The sequence below is a fragment of the Rousettus aegyptiacus genome, unplaced genomic scaffold (assembly GCF_014176215.1).
Source record: "Rousettus aegyptiacus isolate mRouAeg1 unplaced genomic scaffold, mRouAeg1.p scaffold_m13_p_2, whole genome shotgun sequence".
NCBI classification, from domain to species: domain Eukaryota; kingdom Metazoa; phylum Chordata; class Mammalia; order Chiroptera; family Pteropodidae; genus Rousettus; species Rousettus aegyptiacus.
In genome coordinates this window covers 22,746,018-22,764,544 of record NW_023416295.1, presented here as the reverse complement: position 1 = coordinate 22,764,544, position 18,527 = coordinate 22,746,018, and the positions used below count along the sequence as shown (strand labels likewise).

The following is an 18,527-nucleotide window of genomic DNA, read 5'->3' as shown; positions in this document are numbered from 1 at the left end:
TACGCGATCATACATTGCCTTTGAAAGCTGTGGGGGCGGGGGTCTCTCCAGTTTCTATCCCTGCACTTAAGAAAAGAAGTCATTCTCCTCGGTAGGCTTTTTTTCCTCTTACGCGAACCTTTCTACAATCGCCGCGAACGTACACTTTTTGACCTATGAAGGATCCGTCAAATCTCGCGATACGAGCAGCTCGCGGGGACGCTGTCATGGCTGCCCCTATATATAATCACCGGGTTCTACCGTAAGGTGAGTGGAGGACGAGTATAGGTGGAGTGGTTGGTGGTACTGCACTTTAAACTTACTGCCTTTCGGAGAAAGGTCTTGGGAGTTGCCTGGGCATTAAGTTTAGGGAGGAGGTTTAATACTGGGTGGCCCAGCTCCGGAGAGACCAGCTCCTGACGTTGGTTCTGAAACCCGGTGTGACTGGCTGGTTATCTCTTCCACCCAGATGCAGGCCACATGAGAACGTCAGTTTAGTTTGCTGGTTTCTCTCCTGAGCCATTCTACCCGTTCAGGTCCCCATTCTCAATAGTCAGGGTTCGACTGTTGCTAAATCTTTATTTTAAAAAGTATCCATCAATGTTAAACCCTTAAGTTTCATTGAAGAAATCTCCGAGGTAATGGTAACATAAAATCTGTTCTGCAAAGGAATATTTGGGGGAACACGTTTACACCAAAAATACACTTCTTGTTTATTATTATTATTATTTTCAAACTTTCGTTTGTACAACAACTCTTTCCAAAGTAACCTGCCTCCATTAAAACTACACATTGCGATAGAAGTGAAGGAAGCCCATACTGGAAAAAGTTTTACCGTTTTAATGCAAATCTTTAATATCTCTATAGGTTCCCAGTTTAGTCCCTATTAAATGCATTTTATTTCTTTAAATAAAAGCTTTTGTTTTAATTTTTATTCCTTTCATAAGCTCTTCCCCTACAGGAAAACAAACAACAGCATGTGTTTTCTTTCACAAGTTGAAGCGACGATTGTGTCATATCGACAACTCTAAAGCCTTTTGAAAGTGTTTCACTGGATAGCAAAATGAGTAACAGAGCAGGTTCCTTTTTGTGGAAATTCAGACAATGCAGTACTTTAGTACTAACAAGCAGAACTGCGAGGCTGTATCCAGTGGGATTTTGCAGACCAAAAAGTGTTTATTCGAACTGGAACCCAAGAAACCTTTTAAATAACTTTGATAATAGAATGCAATCATATATAAGATACCTCTTTCAGGATGCCTTGATTTCTAAATCAGGAGATTATCACTTTCAAACAAAAAGCATAAGCACTCAAGCAGTCCTTCCAGTTTACAAACTACTTTCTCCTAGAGGACTATCCTTTGACTCAAAACAGTCTCCTGTCTCTGATAATGGATTGAAGAAAATAAACTTTCATCATGAAGCTTCCAATGACTATGTTCTCACCAAGGAAACAAAATCAACCCCTGTCAACTACAGAAAACTGTCTCAGGAGTGTAATTCCCTGAGTGACGTGTTAGATACATTTTCAGAAGCACCTACATTTCCTAGTAGTAACTATTTCTCAGCGATGTGGACCATTGCCAAAAGGATGTCTGATGACCAGAGGCGCTTTGAAAAACAACTGATGTTTAAACACCCTGCGTTTACACAGCTGTGTGAACATATGATGAGAGAAGCCAAGATCCTGCACTGTGACCACCTACTATTCAGTCTTCATGCTGTGGTTAAACTTGGAATTCCTCAGAACACTCTTCTGGTACAGACTTTGCTGAGGGTGGTCCAGGTAAAATCAAAGGGAGGCTTATACATCCTTTTACTTGGTTTGCCTATCTTGAAAGAATGAAAGGAAACAGATGTAGCCTCCTTGAAAGAGACTATTAGTGGAATGGTAGTTTCCTTTATATTTATTTCTGCATATATATGATTTAGAGACCATAAATATATATGATTTAGAGGTCTTTTGCTATAGAAATTTGTGAAATCTTGTTCCATTTTTTTTCTCTAGAGTTGAATGATAGTAATAAGCTAAAATGAGAGAAATAAAATACACATGAAAAGTTGAGTAGTTGAAGGAAAGAGACAAAGGATGGGAACTAATATTTATTGAGTACTTATACCTTTTACTTATATAATCATATTTAATCCTTCAGCAGCCCTAAAGAGATGTTACTTCAGGTTTGCAGATGAGGAAACAGACTTAGTGATGTTAAGCAAGTTGGCTAAAAGTCACACAGCTAATGGATTCATTCATGTAGTAAACATTTGAGTGTCAACTATGTATCAATTATTGCACTTGTCACTAGGAATATAAAGATTTAGAAGACATGATTCCTGCCCTTATAATCTAGGAGGAAGATAGCTACTTTGTAGGTAGTTGCAAAACAACCAATATGCATTTAATGAGTCATACATTTGCTGTTTTATAGGTATCGTATACAGCACAGGAAAATATAATTGTGAAGAAAACAATGGCTACATAACTTTCAGTGCAATGAAACAAAAATTTATGGAGTCTTAATGAGTGTATATAATGGGCTTTCAGCCTAGTCAGGAGAAGGCATCATCATGGGAAGAAGAGATGGGGAGAAGGATACAGGATTAGTGTTTGAGGCAGAGATACGTTTGAAAACTGAATTACCTCATGTAATCCCAGTATAGCCTTTTGAAATAAGTACTAATCAATTACTAATGATTAGGAAATTTAGGCTTAGAGAGGTTAAATAACTTTCCCAGGGTCACGTATCTGTTAATGTTACTGTTTGTGGGTATTTGATAAATATTTGCTGAGTGAATAAATGAACATCTACTCCAAGGTAGAACTGGGATTCAAGCCCAGTAGGAGATGATGTCTAAGCCAAATCCAAGGAATAAACAGCAGTTAGTGAGAGGCTGATAGCAAAGGGGGTGGTTCAATCAGAGAAGACTTGTATGTTCATCCCAAACAAAAGTTTGGCAAGTTTGAGTAGCTGCAAATAGTTCTGTATGGCAGAAATGTTGGAGTTGTGTATTTGAGGGTGTGGAGAGGAAATTGTGTATGTCGTGGTCAAGGAGGAAGAGGTAGTGGAAAGATATGAGGCTGGAAAAAAAAGGATGAATCATAAAGAGCCTTTTAGGCCTAGCTAATGAGTTTGGATCTATCCTATAGGCAATGAGGATGCACTTAAATATTTTAAGCAAAGGGTCAATGTGCTCAATTTTCCTCTCACCATATGAATGGAAAATGATTTGGAAGAAGGTTGAAATTGGGTGGAAGAGCCACTTTTAGATTCAGACAAGAGAGTCAGTATTCCATTTGATGTCACTGAAACTACAGCAGACGCGATGAAGGAAGGATAGCTTATTATACATCTGCCTTTCAAAAGTGGACACCAGACTTCTAAACTCAATGATCATAATTAAATAATTTTTTAAGATAGGAATTTCCTGGGGATGATCTGACATAAATCCTATCCTACTATGGAATTCAAGAATTGAGTTTATAGGTATATGAGAGTTTTTAATTTCTTACGTTACTGTGATTTCCATGTGTTCTCCACCAAGAACGTACATTGTGTGTGTGCGTGTGTGTGTGTTTAAACCACAGAATATCCATGTTTATTTGGTAGACTGTGTTTCCTATACAGTTATTTTAAAGTGATTATAGTAAATCATTTTACCTGGTCAGTGATGCTCTTACTAGATTTCAGACAGGTATTCATATCAGCATGGCATCTGTATTGGTTAGCAGTGGATATTTGGAATCAGAATATCTGTATGCATGATTGTGTCTCACTGACCTGTTGGAATGTTGTAAATACTTTTTAGCTAGAGATGAAAAGACAGTATGTTATCTATGAATTTGCCCTACAAAGGTAGCCATATGGCCTTTCCTAACACATTAGATATTGGTGGGATGTTGTAAATTGTTATGAAAACACTCGCATGGAAATGAGATGTTTTTTGTTTTAATTCCAGCCTTATCTATTTCTTTTTTCTTTCTTTTTTTTTTCTTTTAACATGAACTGTTTATTTCTGGAATTTTCCATTTACTATTTTCAGACCTCGGTTGACTGTAGGTGACTAAAATCTCGGGAAGTAAAACTGCAGATAAGGGGGACTACTGTACAATATTACGTAAAAGAGACAAAATGGCTCCCAGGCCCATATAACCTGGCTACAACCTAATTGAAAGTGTTAAAATATCTATTTTATTTCATTTTTTAATATTTTCTTTAAAAATTTTTTTTACATATTATTAAAAATGACTGGGGTGACATTGATCAACACAATCCAGTAAGTTTCAAGTGTACAATTCAACAGTATGTTGTATATATATTGCATTGTGTCTCGATCACCCATAGTTAGATTTCTTTCTGTCACCACATCTTTGACCCCTTCTCCCCCTATCTATCTCCCCACTCCCACCTTCCCTCTGGTAACCACTAGTCCACTGTCCATGAGTCTCTCTTTGTCATGTTTGTTGCATTTAGATCTATATCCCTCATACGTATGAGTGATATCACGTGTTTTTCAACTGTTTTCTATCTTAATTTTGCTTAGCGTGCTTATCTCAAGATCCATCTGTGCTGTTGCAAATGACAGTTATTTCATCTCTTATCTGAGTAGTAGTCCATTGTGTATATGTGCCACATCTTTATACAATCATCTATTGTAGGACACTTCGGTTGCTCCCATGTCCTGGCAACTGTTAATAATGCTGCTATGAACACTGGGGTGCATATATTTTTTGGATAAATGTTTTCAGCTTTTTTGGGTAAATACCCAAAAGTGGGATTGCTGGATCATATGGTAGTTCAATTCCTAGTTTTTTGAGGAACCTCCATAGTAGCTGTACCAATTTTCTCCCACCGGCAGTGTAGGTGGGTTCCTTTTTCTCTACATCCTTTCCAGCACTTGTAATTAATAATCCTGTTGATGATAGCCATTCTAACAGGTGTGAGATAGTATCTCATTGTGGTTTTGATTTGCCTTTCCTTAATAGCTAGTAAAGTTGAGCATCCTTTCACGTCTGTTAGCCATTTGTTCAATGAGGTCTGTTTAGGTCCTCTGCCTATTTTTTAATTGGTTTGTTTTGTTGTTGTTGTTATTGAGTTGTATGAGTTCTTTGTATATTTTGGATATTTGGCCTCATTGGAGGCATTGTTTGTAAATACATTCTCCCATTCAGATGGTTGCCTCTTTGTCTTGTTGATGGTTTCTTTTGCTGTGCAGAAACTTTTTAATTTTATATTACAAATCTCATTCATTTATGTTTGTTTTTTCTTCCCTTGCCTTTGAGGTAAAATTCATAAAATCCTCCTTAAGTCCAAGGTCCATGAGTTTAGTACCTGTGTTTTTTTCTATGCAGTGTATTGTTTCAGGTCTTATATTCAGGTCCTTAATCCATTTGGAGTTAATTTTGGTGTGTGGCGATAGACAACAGTCTATTTTCATTCTTTTGCAGGTGGCTTTCCAGTTTTCTCAGCACCATTTATTGAAGAAGCTTTCCTTTCTCCACTGTATGTTGTTGCCTCTTTTGTCGAAAATTATTTGCCCATGTAAACCAGGCTTTACTTCTGGACTCTCAATTCTATTCCACTGTTTTTCTGTGTCTGTTTTTCTGCCAATACCATGCTGTGTTGATTATTGTAGTTTTGTAGTACAATTTTAAGTCAGACAGAGTGATGCCTCCATCCTTGTTTTTTTCTCAGGATAGCTTTGGCTATTTGGGGTCTTTGGTGCTTCCATACAAATCTGATGATTTTTTGTCTATTTCTTTAAAATATGCCAGTGAGATTTTGATGGGGATTGATTTAAATCTGTATAATGTTTTGGGTAATATGATCATTTTAACTATGTTGATTCTTTCAGTCCAAGAGCGCAGAATATCTTTCCATTTCTTTGTGTCGTCTTCAAAATTTTTTTTAATAATGTCCTATAGTTTTCATTGTGTTGGTCCTTCACATGTTTCATTAGGTTTTTTCCTACATATTTTATTCTTTTTGTTGCAATCACAAAAGAGATTTTTTTTTCCATTTCTTTTTCTGACAAGTCATTATTAAAGTATAAGAATGCTATGGATTTTTGAACATTGATTTTGATTCCTGAAACTTTACTGTATTTGTTTATTACTTCCAGTAGCGTGTTAGTGGAGTCTTTAGGGATTTCTATATAGAGAATCATGTCATCCACAAATAGTGACAGTTTGACTTCTTCATTTCCTATTTGGATGCTTTTTACTTCTTTATCTTGCCTGATTACATGTGCTAGGACTTCCAATATTATACTGAATAATACTGAATAATACTGAATAATGATAGTGGACAGCCTTGTCTTGTTGCTGATCTTAGAAAAAGGTTTTTAGTTTTTCATTGTTAACTATAGCCGAAGGTTTGTCATATATGGCCTTTATTCTGTTGAAGTACTTTTCTTCTATACTTATTAAGTGTTTTAATCATAAATCATGCTGTATATCGTCAAAGGCTTTTTCTGCATCTATTAATATAATCATATGATTTTTCTTTATTTTGTTTATGTGGTGTATCACGTTAATTTATTTGTGTTTGTTAAATCATCCCTGCGCCCCTAGGATGAAACCCACTTGATCGTAGTGTATAATTTTTTTAGTGTGTTATTGTATTTGATTCACTAGTATCTTATTTAGGATTTTTGCATCTGTGTTCATGAGAGATATTGGTCCGTAGTTTACTTTTCGTGTTATCTTTACCAGGTTTTGGTATCGGGGTGATGTTGGCCTTATAAAAAGAAAGAGGTAGTCTTGCCTCTTCAATTTTTTGGAAGAGTTTGAGAAGAATAGGTATTAAAACTTCTTTGAATGTTAGGTGGAATTCACTGGTGAAGACATCTGTTCCTGGACTTTTACTTTTTGGTAGGTTTTTGATGATTGTTTCAATTTCCATACTGCTGATTGGTCTATTTAGATTTTCCAGTTCTTCACGATTCAGTCAGCCTAGGAAGGTTGTATAGTTCTAAGAACTTGGCCGTTTCTTCTAGGTTATTAAATTTGGTGTTATATAATTTTTCATAGTATTCTTTTATGATCCTTTGTATTTCTGCAGTATCTGTCATAACTTCTTTCATTCCTGATTTTGTTTATGTCATTTCTCTTTTTTCTTTAGTGAGTCTGGCCAAGGGTTTGTCAATTTTATTAATCATCTTGAAGCAGCTCTTCGTTGCATTTATTTTTTCTGTTGTCTTTTTGTTCTCAATTTCATTTAATACTGCTCTAATTTTGATTATTTCTTTTCTTCTGCTGATTTTGGGCTTCACTTCTTTTTCTAGTTTTTAAAGATGTAATGTTATGTTGTTTATTTGGGCTCGTTCTTGTTTTTTGAGATAGGTAGGCCTGTAATGATATGAACTTTCCTCTTCTTACCACTTTTGCTGTGTCCCAAAAATTTTGCTACATTGTATTTTCACTCTCATTCTTTTCTTGTAGCTCTTGATCTTTTTATTTCTTCTGTGACCCGGTCATTCTTCAATAGCATATCGTTTAATCTCCATGTATTTGTGGCTCTTCTTGCTTTCTGGTTACAGATCATCACCAGCTTCAAAGCATTATGATCAGAGAATATGGTTAATATGACTTCAGTTCTCTTGTATTTGTTAAGGCTAGTTTTGTGTCCCAGCATGTGGTCAGTCCTTGAGAATATTTCACGTGCACTAAAGAATGGATAATCAGCTCTTTTGGGATGAAAGGCTCTGTAAGTGTAGATTATGTCCAATTGGTCTAATGTGTCATTTAAAGATGTTGTTTCCTTATTGACAGTGGATATTTAGGTTTCCTGCTATGTTAGTGTTTTGGTCAGTTTCTCCTTATAGTTCTGTTAGTAACAGCTAGGGAGCCTTGAAATATGTAAAGCCTTATTCATTTCTTGTCTGGTTCTGACTTGAGACTTTGTGCCTTATTAGTCATGTAATTTTAGCAGAAGATTATACCTCTTTCAGCCTAAGTTTCCTCAGATGTGAACACAAATACTTTTCTGAGGTGTGTAGACTAATTGTGATTAAATTATAAAGTACTAGGTAAGCTGTATTTTTACTATTCATTTTCCAAATTATCTCCACTTTCATTTCTGGGAACTAAATTCGTACCCTACCTAACCCTAAGGACCTGAAAGAAGGATCTTTCAGCCTGGGGCTCCCCTTGAGACCCAGATAATGGTGGTAAAAGGTAACAGCAGATGTGGATCAGAAGATTTACAACAGGAGTTACAGTTTGATATCTAAGAAAGAGTGTAGGGAAATTATAAGGACACAGTTATTGAGGGTTCTTTATGGGTGGGCAAATTGCCCTCTCTATTCCAGTAGCTTTTATATTACTACACTTATTGTCTTCACAATGACCTTGAGTCCTAAGATGTGGTAAAAATTTTTGATAAAAGTTATTTCAGAAGCAGAGGAATATAATCAATATCAAATAGATTTTCAGTGATAATGGTGAATGTAAAAAAAAAGATGCATAAAAGAGTGTGTGTTGGTCATTTGGAAAATTCACTACGTACAACATTTTATTTCTTAAAGATGCTGTTTATTAAGTATTGACTCTGAACGAATTATTGAGTTGAGACTTAATACATTAATTGGAAGCATCAGTTCAGTGGTTTCATGATCCATAGTATTTTTGTAATTATATTTCAATAGGAACGTATCAATGAGTGTGATGAGAAATGTCTTTCAGTTTTGTCAACTGTTTTAGAGGCAATGGAGCCATGCAAGAATGTGGATGTTCTTCGAGCAGGATTGCGGTGAGAACTGTCTTATGCTTTCTTCATGTGGCAACCTCTGTTTCTCTAATATCTTAAATCAAAAACGAAGATGAAAGCCGAACTTTTTTTTTTTTTTTTGGTTTGGGGGAGAATTTGATGTTAGTCATAGTCTTTAAAACCTTAATAAACTTAAAAGTCTAACTCCTGTCTGCAGCCATGCCACCCTGAACAAGCCCGATCCCGTCTGATCTCATTAGCTAAGCAGGGTCGGGCCTGGCTAGTACTCAGATGGGAGACCACCTAGGAAGACCAGGTACTGTAAAAACTAAAAAATAAGGGATCGTAAGCTGACAAGGTCTTTGTAATCTGTGAGGTCAATCAAGAATTGCTTCACCTAAAAAAAATTTTTTTTTTAAATTCTAAGTCTGGGTCAGATAAAGGTGGGAATAATGCTTCATTTAGAGTCCACCATAAAAAAGGAAAAGCTATGAGTAACATCGAAATCCGAATTTAAAATATAGTACTGATGTGGGCTGGGGAGAATTGACAGGCTTTCATTTCATAATGGTTATTCGGGCACTATGTGGCCATCACATGACAGTGGCCTGGCTTGAAAAGGAGTTTGATTATTCTGATTTATAAAATTGATGCAACTGATATAATGTCATACATAAGTGTGGATAATATTAAATCCTTTTTTTCATTAACTGTGCATTGGGATATCTTACTATAGTCTGATGTGATTTGTTCATTCATAAAGGTAGCAGAATAATGTGAGAAGAAATAGTGCTAACCTGGTCCAGGATCTTTCACTAACTACTTACCCTGTCTTGGGCGGGTAGATCATTTATTTCTATGGGCTTCATATTTCTTGCCTAGAAGTAGGAGCTGGACCAAATGACTTTTAAGATTTCTCTTTTGGTTTTAAAATTCTAGGATTGTGATATTTATTGTGTTTGATGACAGGATAATAGTTGATCAACAAATTTGGAAAATAGAACATGTCTTCACATTACAAGCTCTGATGAAATGTATTGGAAAAGATGCACCAATTGCTCTTAAAAAGAAACTGGAGGTAAACACTTTCTGAGTATCCTCTAGTGGATGAGATTCGAAAAAATATTTCTTGTGACCTGCTATCACTACCTAAAGTCAGTGTTTTAGGAGGACATTGTGCTTTTGGGTTTAACTTTGCTAAAGTAAAATAATAAAAGTAGACTTATATTTATCTATATATATACAAATATATATATTTAATCTATATATCTGTTGGAGTTACTTTGCTCAAACTTTATCCTTTTTATTTATAAGTTTAATGTATTTTGCCACAAATGATAAATTAAATTTAATCTTGTGTTTCTTCAGATGAAAGCCTTGAGAGAATTAGACAGATTTTCTCTTTTGAATAGCCAGCGCATGTTTGGGGTACTAGCCACCATGAATCATCGTTCTGTTACACTTCTTAATGAATGCAGTAAGATGGTCATAGGTAAGGAGAATTTTTCTTTCATGATTTTTAGGATCTGACCTACTGTTCTGCACTATATTTGGTTTGTTTTAAGAACTTAGCTATTACCATATCAAAAATACCTGATGGTTTGTTTAGATCTAAATTTTATTTTTGTCTGTAGTTTTTTTCTTTTTTCTTTTCTTTCTTTATTTCTTCTTTCTTTACAAAATACAGTGCTTTTTTTTTTTAAGAAACAAAATTATTGAGTATAGAATATCTTGGATCTTACATTCAAAACCATCTGGTAATTTTTGTTTGTTTTTGTCATTCATTCTTAAGGTAATATTCATGGGTGTCCTTTTAAAATATTGATCAACATACTGCAGTCTTGCAAAGATCTCCAATATCGTAATTTAGATCTTTTCAAGGGAATAGCAGATTATGTGGCTACTACTTTTGACATCTGGAAGTTTAAACAAGTAAGTTTGTTAATAGTTTAGAATAAGCCTCAGAAACTTTTAAGAGCATATTAATTCATTTAGCGTTCTAAGTATTTCTCTATCAGCTTTATAGTATTGAAGATAGCAAAGTATTCTAATGCTAAATTGACTTTTGAAAAATTAGGTCCTTAGCATTTCTCTTTTGAAATGACCTATTTTTATATATATTCAATCTTTTGACCATTTTTCTATCTGAGATAAAAATTATATTGTCCACTGTTTGCTCTTCTATTTGTTTTTCAAAAGGTTGTCTGGTGCTTTGGATTAGGCTTATTTCTGTCTTTCTACTTTTTTTGGTTAGATTTAGTATAATAAATATGGGAGATGTGACAGACTTATGCTTTTTGAAGAATAAAATGTCATCATTTAATGATATGTCTATCTTCTATTTATGGAAAGTTTGCTTGTTTTCTTCAGAGTACGGGCCTTTAAGTTCAGGGACTGTGTTAGTTTTATAAACCTGAGTGAAATAGCTGGTAAAAACTTCTTTTTGCAGTTAAGCAGTAATAACTGTTAGATCACTAGGTTCACTGTAGTTTGGAAAGTGAGATGAATATTGAGTTTGCCATGGAAATTGATTTTAGAAAGAGAAGCACTAATCATGAGAAAGACTAAGACGGAAATGAGAAGTGAACTGGAAATTTTAATTTAATCATATTTTTTCATCTCTGTTCTCCTTTATAGCAATTCATATTGACCATAGAAATATTCAGTTATCTCTTATATGTTAGAATCTAGAAAGTATCTATGTTTGGAAGGAGAAGCAGTTCAAAATTGAGTTGGTAATTTTTAAAAACTTCAGAGAAGGCATATTTAAAGTAGTTTTCAGATATGTTGTATGAAAAGTCTATAGAAAAGGATTTATTTTAAAATGAAATGGAAACATGAAAGCTGTTATATACCCTGGCTCTCTGCTTATAAAAAGAAGTTTCTTATTAACTTAATAACTGATTCAAAAATTACGGAAATAGAATTTGTGAGGGAAAGATAATTGTTCCTTTTTTAGAAAATAGTCTCTTAATCAGAACAGTTCTATTGCTGTTTAAATTTTTTGAGATCTAAAAAATTACTACTAGAACACTATAACTATTAAAATTTTTTTAATTCACTTTTTTTTAAGGTTCTTTTTCTCCTCATTTTATTTGAAAACCTTGGCTTTCGACATAGTGGTTTGATGGACTTGTTTATGAAGAAAGTAGTAGATGAACCTGGCTTCCTAAATATGAAAAGCACTGTTTCTATTCTTCATGTGTACTCCTCTCTCAATCACCTCCACGAGTGCCAGCCCCAAAAGTATGTACTTGTTCTTTTTTTTACTTTTTTATTGCCACATAACATACTTATGGAAAGGATTACAAATCATCATAAGGTCAACAAATTATTACATGAACACATCTGTCACCATCATAAGGAAATAAAACATAGCATTATTTATAAATATAATTAGAAATTAAGCAATATTCCTTAAGTTTTGCAGAATTTTATTTTATTTTTGACATTCATTGTCCTGCTCGTTCCTTTGCTTTTTTTCTGATTTGTTAATTCAGCATAGGAGTGTTCATTTCATACTCTCTCAGCTTATTCCCTCAGTTCCTGAGTTTATTGTTTGTTTTGGTCCAAAACTACTGCTTTCTACTCTTTTCATTTTCAACCACAACCATACACTTCTACTACTAAACACAGAAATTCTTCAAACATGCCAGCCTCTTTCATACCTCTGCTTTCTATCCAGAACATCTTTCCTTCTTCTCTAGATCTCTTAGGGTTCATTAAAAATCAGAAACACATATAAAATATAATTTGTTAGAAGAATGATTAAAAACACAGACTTTGGAGACTTCTTGCTGAGTTTAGGTTTGAATCTCAGCTCTGCCATATATTTGCTACTTTGGCAAGTTACTTATTCTGCCCCAATCTCTCTACCTGTTAAGATGAGGATAAGAAGTAAAAGTTATTTCTAATCACGTTGAATTGTTATGAGGATTAAATAAGTTAACCTATGTCAGCTTCTTACAACAAGAGATAAGATTTTCTTATTTCTTTTTTTGGATTTCTTAAAGCCATTGGTTCTGTGGCACCTCACCAGCTCTACCATGACCTTTTCTTTATATTTGAAAACTGACTTTTCTTTTTTGCCCCGAAGGTTCCTAGAAGTGATGGCCAGTGCTCTGACTGGTTATCTTCACCACATCTCTTCTGAAAACCTATTGAATGCTGTGTATTCATTTTGCTTGATGAATCATTTTCCTCTGGCCCCTATCAATCAGCTTCTTCAAAAGGACATCATCAATGAGCTACTGATATCAGGTAGGGTATCAGTGCATAATGGTGATTGAAATAGGGCCATACCACTGGCTACAGTTGTGTTCTAAATGAGGTCTTAATTGGATTAGTGTTAGAACATGCGGAATGCTGAGGAAAGGACCGATAATGGTGAAGTCAAAGGTCAGTGCTTCGAACCAGCAAACCTGGGGAGCCTCGTTTAATGACAGGTCCTAAATAGAGAAGGCAGGAACGAGAAACACATCATCATCATTGGTTTTATTTATACTTTATGCTTTCGTACAAAGGCTAAATGCTCACGTCATTCTTTATGCCTTGATCAGAGGTGTTTGTACTTCCTGATCCTTACTTGTAACATCTGAAGCCAAGGTAAGTCAACTTTTGCAGCTATAAATACTTTGTCCCCCATGTCCTGTAAGGAGTGCACAGCCTGTTCGATCAGGAAACCAAGTAGTTACCAAAGTAGTTAACTTATTTACTCTAGGAACCAAATTAATTGTTGACTTTTGTTATTTAATATCAAACCAGGAAAAGCAGTATCAAGCTAAGTGTACAAAATTTGATGATGTAAGAATAGTTTAAATTCTTTTAAAAGCAACATTACGAAATTCCAAAGTTGAATTAAAAAGAAGGTACACCATGTGCTGATTTTTCAAGCAATCTTGGGGGAAATAGCCTGAAACCCAGGTGGCCTGGATTCCAGTCCCAGTCTTGCCTTTAGTTAATCATGAGGCATCTTAACATTCCTGGGCATTTCCTCATCTCTTTAATGAAGAGTTTAGACTAAATCACTTTGAAAGATATTTTAAACCTTAAAACATTACCAAGTACAGGGTGTCGATCTAGATACTGTGGAACTAAGGAGACAGAGAGATTCCTACTGATAAACAGATAATCAGAAATATAGGTACATTAATACATATTTCTTAAATATGGCATTAATATTTTTTCTTAACTTCCTATTTTCTTTTTTATTAGGCGACATAGAGAGGAACATTCACAAGCTTCATATTTTGACAACCTGTCTAAAGCTCGATGATGTTCCCTATCGCGAGGCCATGGACCTACAACTGCCACTGCCGCCATCCACACCATCACATCCAAATGCAAAGGTCACTGAGGCACTCAGCAGCCTTCTGGGAGAAGGATACTTCTCAGAAAATGTACAGTTGCCATATAATTATCATATTGGTATGGAACACGATATGATTTTCCTCTATTCTATTTTGTTTATTTTCTTCCTTTTTTTTCCTGACAAAAGGTTCGGAGCTTACCATGGCATTTCAGTGTCATGCAGACTGGCTCCGGAGCTGGGCTGCCTGGGTGTGGGTTCTCACTCTGCTGCTGACGCACGCTGCGGCCGTAGTCACTTAGCAGCCACCCTTTCCCTGTGTGTGAAATGGCAATAGTAGTAGTACCCATTTCATAGGGTTTGTGTGATGAGGAAATGAGATTGTACATGTAAAATTCAACCAGCATCTGGCCTATGGAAGCTCAGTATATTTTAGCTGCTGCCAGAATCATTACCGGTGGTAGTGGTAAATGTTTTGAAAGAGAAAATCACTTGGTGAGATGTTTGAACAATTAATACAAATTCTTTTCTTTCAGATTTTGAATTCAAAATGGATACTAACAGGAGTCAAGTGCTTCCACTTTCTGATGTGGATGTGGTAACTTCTGCTACAGATATTCAAAGGTTGCTTACATATATTCATTCGCTGAGCTTTCTTAATTTAAATCTTAATTCTCAGATTTCCTATTAAATAGCAGTAACAATATTAAGACCTTATATTTGTATGAAGCTTGTAATGCACCAAGAGACTTCTCATCCAATAATCTACTCCTTAGGTGTAAGTGTGGGCACCATGGTTGAAGATAGCGGATGGCAGTTGGGCCATTTAACGAAATAGTCAGTTTTTAAAAATTATGTTTTACAGTAAACAGTTTAAGAAAAAAACATAATTGAAACTATCAGTCCAATAACATGATAGCGTAATAGTGATCATAATGAATTAAGGCTTCTACCAAAATCAAATACCCAATACATACTTTGCTCTACCACCAAGACCACTGTAAAGATAGGGAAATTTTAGTTTTTCAATTAAACTGCATTGTATCTTGGTGAAACAGTATTGAAGTTAATCATAAGTCATTTCCTTGGCCCACACACTACAAATAGGGTGTCTCTGGGAGGTGTGTGCTGCTACACCCTAGAGGATGTCCTGCCTTTTAAGCAGATGCATCAGATTGTGTTGCACACACTCCTTATTCAGTCAGCCTTTCCGGAAAGGCTCTTCTCTGCCTGTGGGGCACACAAGGATGAGTCAGACATGAATTCTGACCCCCAAGAACTTATCTTCCCTGTTGCTTTATAGGACATGCTCATAAATACACTGGAGAGTGGTACTAAAAAAAATCTGTTGGGATTCAAACTCTTACCTGCCCATTCCTCTCCATTCACATATGACTATAACATTTTCCCCTTTCTAAATCCATCCAGCTTGTTCCTTGGCCATCTTTTTCAACTGCTGTCTTCCCTATACGTGTTACCTATCTCCCCCAAAAAAGGCTTTCTCTTTGACGTCACTGAAGATCATTTTTCTTTTTCAGTTACTGCACTGTTCTGGCATAATAATATAACTTAGTGGTTCTCAACCTAAAGTACTTAGAAGTAAGGAATTTGAGCATTCTTTTAAAAATATAAAATTCCTTTTACATTATCTCAGGTAACAGCCAGTGTATAACAAAGACAATAAGGATGCAAATGTCTTTTATTTTCCCCCCCACTGAACTTAATCTTTCCAAAAGCCAAGAACAATGAAAAAAACAAATTACACATTTCACATATTTTTTACACATATAGATTTTATCTTTTGAACAGTTTTGCCTTTTTTTTTTTAGTATTTTCTTCTTTGTATTTGGTCTCCCAATTTTGGGATTTAAATGCTCGGAGACAATATGTACAAGAAGAGCATTAACCATTCAGTGCTAGCTACATCAATACTACTAGTAGCGTAAATAATTACATTTAGATCAAAGATTAGCATTGCATAGGAAAACCTTAAAGTGGGAGCTTTCATATCTAATATTTTTCCTCATCGAGAATGTAGCCATCCTTAAAGATGGTTTAGGGATGACTGTGTAAAGCATTATTATAAGCTTTTGGTTACTGAAGCAGCCTTCACATATCAGAATACCTACAGAGGCCAAGAAGCAGGAGGAGACAAACTGATACAGTAGGGAGTAGTGAGGACTGTGGTTAGTGGAGAGCTCAACTTTGCACTCTCCAAAGAGCAGGAAGACAGCAAGATAGTAAATGGTTATCTCATTAACTAGTCTTATATTGTGTATTTTTGCTTTCAGAGTAGCTGTACTGTGTGTTCCTAGATCTAATTACTGTTTGGATTCAAACCACACCAGAGGATTCCTTGCTATGAAAATGCGGCATTTGAAAGTAATGGGTTTTCATGTGATCTTGGTAAGAAAAATATGCAAATGAAATACTGTTCAGTTACTGATGTCCATGCTGCCAAGAATGTTATGGTTAAAATTGGTTACTAGGACCCTAGAGGAATTGTCAGCAATATTGGAATAAGTGTTTTAGTTATTTTCTTTGAAAACAGGACATTTCTGATTTATCCTCTGCTCAGCTGGTTACTGTCATTTCCTAGGGTTTTATAAATGCTACATTTGGTCAGTTTTGACTCTTTTTGTTCAGAGGAAAAATATAAGTAATATATTTTCTTATTTAAGACACATGAAACCATATTTAATTTCCAGGTTATCATGAACAAGTGAACATGTTAATTAAAGCTTTGTTTTCATGGGCCAGTGTGAGGCTGTCATAGGATGTTTGACACCAGAAAGAGCTAGATGGTTTTGTAAGAGGATGGTCCTTCCTCTTCCCTCTTATGCTTCATTTGGATTCTGAGCATCACAGCTTTTCTTGAACAGCCTCTCCAGATGTCTTTGTGTGGAGCAAAAACTTTATGAATAAATTTTTATTTATGTTAATGTTGGGATCTATATAAATGCCACTTATTTGGTCCTGAGCATAATGTGAAATGTAAACATTTGAATCTTCACTATGGTATGTTAGTATCCAAAAATGTATTATGCATGGATACTGAGGTAAAGATGGACTGTTTCTCTTAATGGGCTACTATTTAAGACTTCTTTTTCTCATATTGGCTATTATATATGTTCTTGGGAAGATTATCCCAAGAAAGGAAAGAATTTTTGTACCCTTTAGAGGACCTTTAAAGTTTTTACAATTTTCAGTGTTAGAGCTTTCTTCAGCCCTAGCACATAATCTTACTAAGCCTTTAACATATGAGTAATTATAAGATAACATTTGCTTTTAAAAAGTAGTCAGCTTGAGGTTACTTTAATATGCTTGGATCTCAAAACTAGCTTTTATTTTATGTATCACGTGTTCTTGCAACCTGATTATTTTCCTTTTTCTTTGGTAAGGTCAATAATTGGAAGATGGAAAAGCTAGAGATGAAGGATGCAGTCGCATATTTGAAGTCTGAAATCTATTCAATTGAAGACCCTCCTGCTACTGATATTAATTTTCAAAGCACATGTTAAAGTCAAAAGCAACTTTTTCATATCAGGATACATAAATTTGTAAAAATAATTTAATAAAGACTACAATTCAGTTGTCAATAAAGGTTAGTTTAGTACTAACCTTTTCTAAAAGTTAGAAAAGGTTAGTGCTAAAAGGAAGTTTAGCAGTCATTTAATACACCTCCCTCATTTATGGATGAAGAAGTTAAAGCTCTAGGAATTGGATTTTTCTGGAGTATCAGGCACATCATTTGGTTCCCACATCATTTCATCCTCTATTGCTCTTCAGCTTGCATCTCAGGAAATCTGGATGCTGATTCCCTGTTGACATCACCCAGTTTTGTACATGTGGCCAAATGATTTATTCCTTATAAACTTCAGAGCAAGAGTTGAAAATATTCTGTTATTAAACTAAGATTCATTCTCCAAATGTTAAGTGTGTATCTGTTTCTTCTAATGGCTAATTATTACTCATATTCAAAGGATTAGACCAATTTGTGAATACTCATAACTACCTTTGGGGGAAGCCGTTTTCCTGAATTTGTACCAGTTGTCAAGGCACATAAAAAGGCATTCCTGTTTTACTAGTATTGCTAGTATTAGCATTCTTCATTGTTTTGCGATCTTAGAAATTCTCGTAAGACTCAAGGTTCAGAATGAAGGAAACAGCTCAATAACATATGACTTTTCAAGGTTATTAATATAAATAAAGATCTAACTCCAGGAGAATATGCAAATATTCTCCTTTTCTGGTATTTATTTAATTGAATCTCAAAAAAACAAAACAAAACACAACCCTAGTTTGATTTCATAAGCCTATTTGTTATACAGAGAATAATTAACAAAAAGCGAGACTTACAAATCCAGATTCTGACTACTCTTGATCAAATCACAAACTATATCTTAGTACTACTGCCTCAATTTTAAGAGATGACACTAATTTATTTTACTGTATTAACCAACTGAAAGAGTGAATATGAAAGATATAAGTTAACATTTATATATATGGCTTGCTTCTGTAGTCTTATGCTA

The 18,527-nt window shown here is 34.9% G+C and overlaps 1 protein-coding gene and 1 pseudogene across 1 annotated transcript; both read left to right on the top strand.

The window, feature by feature from the left end:
- The first annotated feature begins 21 nt into the window (after window positions 1–21).
- On the top strand, window positions 22–17,925 carry FASTKD2 (FAST kinase domains 2). Its single transcript, XM_016135062.2, has 12 exons — window positions 22–246; window positions 927–1,765; window positions 8,626–8,729; window positions 9,657–9,765; window positions 10,056–10,179; window positions 10,480–10,619; window positions 11,761–11,933; window positions 12,784–12,947; window positions 13,902–14,114; window positions 14,532–14,619; window positions 16,287–16,401; window positions 17,397–17,925. The coding sequence occupies exons 2-12, from the start codon at window positions 1,043–1,045 to the stop codon at window positions 17,514–17,516; spliced, it is 2,073 nt and encodes a 690-aa protein (XP_015990548.1). The 5' UTR covers window positions 22–246; window positions 927–1,042; the 3' UTR covers window positions 17,517–17,925.
- LOC118614852 lies at window positions 8,897–9,015 on the top strand (annotated as a pseudogene).
- Window positions 17,926–18,527: the final 602 nt, after the last annotated feature.

What these genes read in the sequence shown, in the direction of transcription:
- FASTKD2 (XM_016135062.2), top strand. Translation starts at nt 1,043, where the DNA reads ATGAGTAACAGAGCAGGTTCCTTTTTGTGGAAATTCAGACAATGCAGT. An exon ending in ACATCTGGAAGTTTAAACAA is followed by an intron (nt 10,620 to 11,760) that starts GTAAGTTTGTTA and finishes CTTTTTTTTAAG; the next exon opens with GTTCTTTTTCTCCTCATTTT. An exon ending in CAATGAGCTACTGATATCAG is followed by an intron (nt 12,948 to 13,901) that starts GTAGGGTATCAG and finishes CTTTTTTATTAG; the next exon opens with GCGACATAGAGAGGAACATT.